Source organism: Meles meles, chromosome 2 (genome assembly GCF_922984935.1).
Source record: "Meles meles chromosome 2, mMelMel3.1 paternal haplotype, whole genome shotgun sequence".
In the NCBI taxonomy this organism is placed as follows: domain Eukaryota; kingdom Metazoa; phylum Chordata; class Mammalia; order Carnivora; family Mustelidae; genus Meles; species Meles meles.
Genome location: NC_060067.1, coordinates 57,594,016 through 57,600,015, shown reverse-complemented (window position 1 = coordinate 57,600,015; position 6,000 = coordinate 57,594,016). Strand labels below are relative to the sequence as shown.

At 41.6% G+C, this 6,000-nt stretch overlaps 1 protein-coding gene across 1 annotated transcript in view; it reads right to left on the bottom strand.

Moving 5' to 3' along the window:
* Nucleotides 1-497: 497 nt before the first annotated feature.
* Nucleotides 498-6,000, bottom strand: part of TAPT1 (transmembrane anterior posterior transformation 1) — a 65,489-nt gene continuing 59,986 nt past the window's right edge. The window contains exons 13-14 of the mRNA XM_045996837.1: nt 4,407-4,567; nt 498-2,645 (exon numbers count right to left, since the gene is read on the bottom strand). Coding sequence (XP_045852793.1) covers nt 2,428-2,645; nt 4,407-4,567 — 379 coding nt within the window. The 3' untranslated portion in view covers nt 498-2,427. The remainder of the gene's footprint in view (nt 2,646-4,406; nt 4,568-6,000) is intronic.

The following is a 6,000-nucleotide window of genomic DNA, read 5'->3' as shown; positions in this document are numbered from 1 at the left end:
AGATAAATGAAAAATATCGAAATGCAGTGATTTTAAATGACTTTGTGAACTAATACTCTCCTCTGCTGAATTAGCAGCAGTGGCAGAAATGTTTTGGGGATCTAATTACAACACGTTTCTTCCATGTATACATATAATGAGTACACAGTTTCAACAGTGGCCAAAGTACAGAAGTACAAAGTACTAAAAAATTTGAACAAGATCCTGAATGATCCTTGAGGTTCATGCTTCTGTTCCAAGGAAAAGCTAATTAGTGTCTGACCAGTGTTGTGCTTAAAAATTTTTTTTTTTGAAAAGCAAAGTTCTGTCTTGAACTCGACTCTCAGATGTGAAAAATACATTGTGTGACACTCAAAATCCAATATTTTGCCACCATTAAGACTGAGAGAAGAATTCAAATTAGACAGACTTGTCAGTTGTAAATTAGAAGTAAATTCTTATTACAGAGTTACTTTAGCAAATATAACAGTAACATTATTAAAATAAATTCAGTGAACTTTTTAAAAAAGATTACAAAATTGAATTTATTGAGGTTCACACAAGATGCACTTATAAAATTAGTACTGAATGCCATTTTAACAGAAGAAATGAACATCATTCCAAACTCCCAACAGATTCTGCAAAGGAAATGAAATCTTCTGAAAATGACAGCACAACAGTAACAGGATAATTCAAGCTGAATTGACAGATATACCCAAATTCATATTCTTGCTCTGATCAGGGCTACATTTGGCAACGTTTCCTCCAAACTAGTCCACTCACGTGGACACTGTTCCTTTTGGTGGTGAAGAGGAGATGGATACAAGAATTCTAAAATGGGACTTTGTTGAAACATACACAAACATGAGTCTTTTCATTTTTTACTCAAAATACTTCCTGGTTTCACAAAAGCATTTCGGTACAATATCCTCTTTTACCCTACGTGAACATTAATCTTCCTATTTCGTTACTTAATGCAAAACATTAAGATTCCCTTCTGTATTTATACAGAAGCCAAAGAAGCCAAAACATTAAAGTGTGCTTTGTATTTCACCCAGGAAAAGAGATGGATCCCCTAAAATTTACCTTCTGCATATCATATGCCTGCAGTGTCAGCACAAGAGCTGAACTTCAACATGAAAACAGCAAAGGAAATGACAGTTAACAGCAACATCTGCACATTTTGAAATGAGATGCTATAACATTTTTATGAAAATGCAGAAAGGTTTCTCAAGATAAAACTGTGGTGGGAAATGACTTGGCCCATGATGTGGGCCACAAACTAGTAATTAAGCAGAAACGGAAAACTTGATCTCAAACAAAACCAAAAAGCACCTTTTGGTTGCTGTTCCCAGCGTCCAAACACACACACCTCATCCCCCCCATCCCAACAGCCTCGCTCACAGCCCAAACACACGGCCCCAAGCACAGGCACCCCCATGGACACTCCAATCAGCAGGACTCCCGTGTTTTCTAAGTCCAAGCAAGACGCTGCCCAAACCATTTAGAGTATTCACTTTAAAGCTGTCACTTTAAAAAACTCTGTTAAAGTTGACACCTTTGGATTTTGTACACTGACAATTCTTCAGCCCATTCAACACCAAATCCTTTTAACCGTAACAATTTATGAAGCAATTAGTTTTAAAGCGAAACCAGTTAACTATACATTAAAGTTAACACTGCTCTGCTTTTTCAGTATAAAAAAGTGTCTTTTTTCTTTCTTTCTATCCTTGCAATGGAACAATACACAGCTCACGTTTTGCTTTAAAGAGTAAACTGAAAAATTATGAAACATTTTTCTCCGTGATGCAATCTTCAGTAATGAATATTTTTTAAATAAACTGGCTTAGGGTTTTTTCCTATAAAATGCTACTATTCATCATGAATTATTTTAGGTAGCCTTTTATTCTGATTAATTCAGATACATCTTCAAGGATTATTCTGGTGGTAAGAACATTTATCTTGACTTAAGTTTAATTACTTTTTTTTAATGCTTTGGCAGATGAAATATAGTTTGAAAACTGTTTGTGAAAATAGTACGGGGCTGGAAAGGTAATGTCATGGGAAAAGCTTCACAGTTTTCCAGGTATATCCTTGTACTGAAGAGGCCTTGAGGCAAAATTCGATGTTCTGGAAGCGCAGACTGACAAAGCAGAGTGATTCTGACGTTTCGCCCGTGAGGCCCAGGGGTGACTGCTCCCTGCCGAGCAGGAGGGGCTCCTCCAACCAGTCAGGTTTCCAGAGTCCAGGCTGGAGGTCGCTGCTTTTCTGCAGCTTGAGGGGCAGCCAAACCCCATTACTGGAAGAAAGATATTAAGATTCGCTTTCCATTAATAATTTAAGTTTTTAAATAAATATTTAAGTGCCATTTTTTGCATCTCTCCGTCCTGGGAGCAGAGCATCTCCTGTCCTAGTACTCTGCATCTTGGGCACGAGAGGCCGCAGAGTTCAGTCGATTCGGTTTCCACAGATTGTGAACCTGTCTACCTCTAACAAATCTTTCTTTGAGGATCTGTGCTTTAATTCAGAGCTTTCCTGCGTTATGTCCTTCTCATCACCATCTGGAGTGGTCAGAAACTGATCAGAACTGCTTGCCACAAGTAATGGGATGACATTTTCCTTTGGATGAACTGGCTGGCTCGTGACCGAAGCGGACAGGTTTTCTTCTGTGGAAAAACAGATCCAACTACTTAGAAAAGGATTTTCCCCCCAACTTAAAATATACACAAACTTACCAAGAGAGCAGTAATGGAAAGAAGTGTCCATCATCCATACTTTTAGGTAAAGCAAGTGATCACCAAATAGCCTGGGGCATGTAAAGCAGTCATAGTTTATAATGAAACTCCAAGGCTACGCCATTTGTTTGATTAAACTTTTATAGAAAGGCTCTTACGTGGATCCTATCACACAACTAACACCACTACCTGATTTTGGGGAGATGAGAACTCCCATACAACAAACTCTCTCCTACATGACCAAGTCCTAATATGATTGTTGCCCAAAAAGTCAGCCCTGGCTGCTATACTCAGGACGTCAAGGGGAGACAGACCCTAGGACATCCAACATCTTCTGTGTAGACACCTTAGCAGCCCTGAGTATTCCACCTACGGGAAGTCTAAAGCAGAGGTCCCTTCACCTGGACCTACTTCTTCTACCCTTTGAGGTTTAGTTCAGGCATCACCACCTCCAGGAAGGGAGCCTCTCCTGGCCCGTCCATGCCTGTGGACAACCCGCTCCCCTCTCTGCATTATCCACTTTTGCCATCTCCCTGGTCAGTCTGTGAAGCCCTCCAGGCATGATTTCTTATCTCTGTATCTCCAGCACTGTGTATATTACCTGGCACACAGAGGCTCCGCATACTTAAAAATAAGCCATTTAAATGAAAAGTCACAAGAACAGATACGGAACAGACAAGGAACTGCCATCGAATGACAAAAACTACATCAGTGTCCCACTTCTTCCTCCAAATCTTTCAGGCTAGCAACCCTAGAATCACCTCTTACTCTCTGTCTCTCCCATTGTGAAACCTCATCAGCAAATCCCGTTCTCTTCCAGATCTATCTGGAATCTGGCCAGCTCTCCCTGCTCACACCACGAAGCCCCATTCTGAGCCAGGCAACCTCCCGGCTGGCCTCTACCTCTGGGCTCGTTCTCCTTGAGTCTCCTTTCCACAAAGCTGGAGAGTGATCCTTTTAAAACGTCAGCTGGATCAAGTTACTCCTTCTGCAACACCTTCCTGAATGGTGGCTGGACTGTGTTCTGATCTCCAAAACACCCTACACGGACACTGAGACCCTTGTCTGAAATGCACTTCCCACCCGTGAAACAGATCCTTCCCACACAGTAAAAGCCACAGTCTACATGGAAGTAAGGGGGCCTCTCTGACTCCTTCTCCAGTCCCTCTCCCATGGGGTGGGTCCACTCCAGCCACCTGGCCTTTGTGGTCCCTTGGCATGCCCAGCACATGCTGGTTTCCACCCTGGGCCTTGGCACATGCTGCTGGTGGTATGCCTGGGAAGGTGCCCTTTCCTTGGCTGGGGGAGCTCCAGACTCCCAGTCACATTCCTTTTCCAGACCCGGCTTTAGTTTTCTCTACAGCATGACTGCCCCCTCACTTTCTCCCTGTCTCCCCAACAAGTCAGAATCAGTGCTGCCTTTCTTTCCGGCTGCTGTATCCCCTGGGTCTGCCATGTAGCAGGCACTCAAGGATCAACTCCTCGACAGGGAATAAATGTAAAAACTCAGAGCACTGCATTAGGTATATCTGTGATGAGATCTAAAATATAAACATTAAAAACAACTCAGCAAAGTAAAATCAATTCTTGAAAGCCTTGTGAAACTGACCAAATGGTGATTTACTAAGAAAATTCAGATCAATAACTTTTTGGAAAATGATTCATACAAGTGATGGAAAGAACCAAATGTACCTTGGGAGGGTTTACATTTGTTCTGTGATTTATTAGGTGGTTTGCCTGGTGCGCTGGCTGGAGGGGGATTAAACAACTTTTCTTCCATCTTGGCCTCCTTCACATACTGGCATGATTTCCCCAACAGCACGATACTGTTAAGTACTTTCAGGGATATCAACCTAAAACCAGAAAAAAACAAACCACAGTTGGAAGTCATCTCAATCACCGTGAACACCATCTCCTACCACTGCTAACGAGAGGGCACAGGGCCAGGTGAGGAGCGTGGGCCTGGAAGCCAGAGGCCAAAGTCTGGGATGGGCCAGTTTCTAGTGAGGCTTCTTTACATCAAGGGAAAATGCCTGATCAATTCCTTTGTTCTCATTACAACAAGAAATTGTACCACTCAGAAGTTTTACCTGGTACCAAATTATTTAACATTTATTCTTTCACTGTAAAACAAATGTATTTTGTAAATGCAGACAAACAAAAAATAACTTCTAATCCCAGAGTCCAGCGTTACTCACTGTGACATTTGATATACTATGTTTTGGTCGTTTTTATGATGAGTTTATACTAACCTGTACTTTTCCCACTATTTAGGAATGGGGTCTATTTTACAAAGCAGTAGGGGCTGGAGTTCGGGGCCAGGGCAGATTCTGGATGCCAAGTGTTCGAGCTCAAATCCTGACTCACTGCTTAGACCCTGTGTGGACCTGAGTGCGTTTCTTAGCCACAAATCCAGAGATTATTCCAGTTAGTGCTCAGAATAGTACCTGGCATACAGCAACGTCAACCAATTTTGCCATTTTATTAAATGTTATTATTGTTTTACATAACAATATATTATTATGAATATTTGCCCTACCAGTTAAATGTTCCTCAGGGACATTATTTTAATATAATATTTCACTGTTTGAGTTATCATATAACAAAGCCTGCTAATGCCCTAAATTTCTGGGTATTTGGGTTATCTCCAGTATTTTGTTTCTATTTAAAAGTTTCTAATTAGGAAAACTTAGGTTAAATCTGTATTTCCTTAAGATAACTGTGTAGATAGCTATGACAGAAGTGGAATTTCTGGGGCCAAAATGTATATGACATTTTAAGGTATCTGATACAAATCTGGCAAAAAAATTCTGAAAAAATATCCTTCATATGTTGGTATCTTCCCATGTATGGGGGACCTAAAATGACACCCCGGACCCCACTGCCAGTGTTACTGTGAATGAAGAGGCGGCTGCTGTCTCTATGGCTGAGGTGAGATCCTGGCAATGACAGGAAACTGTGAATCAATGGGGGCGAGGCTAAGGAGGGGCCTGGAAGGGAGGTCAAAGAAAGAAACAAACAGGTTCCTTCACTGCCCCTAGATTCTCCCCTCCAGGAGCTAAGAAAGCAAATATCCAGGAGGACCTCACATGGATCCATGACCCTAAGGGTTTTCATGTGCAAAACACTCCCCAATTTACCCTCAGACCCAACTATGCTCTGAACTCCTTACTCATACCTTCCTTGCTTTCCCCACCCTGCCTTGGGGATCTCTAACAGGATTTCAAACTTACTAAAGCCAAGCCTGAACTCTTGATTCCAATCCAACCTTCCAAAACTTGAAAGA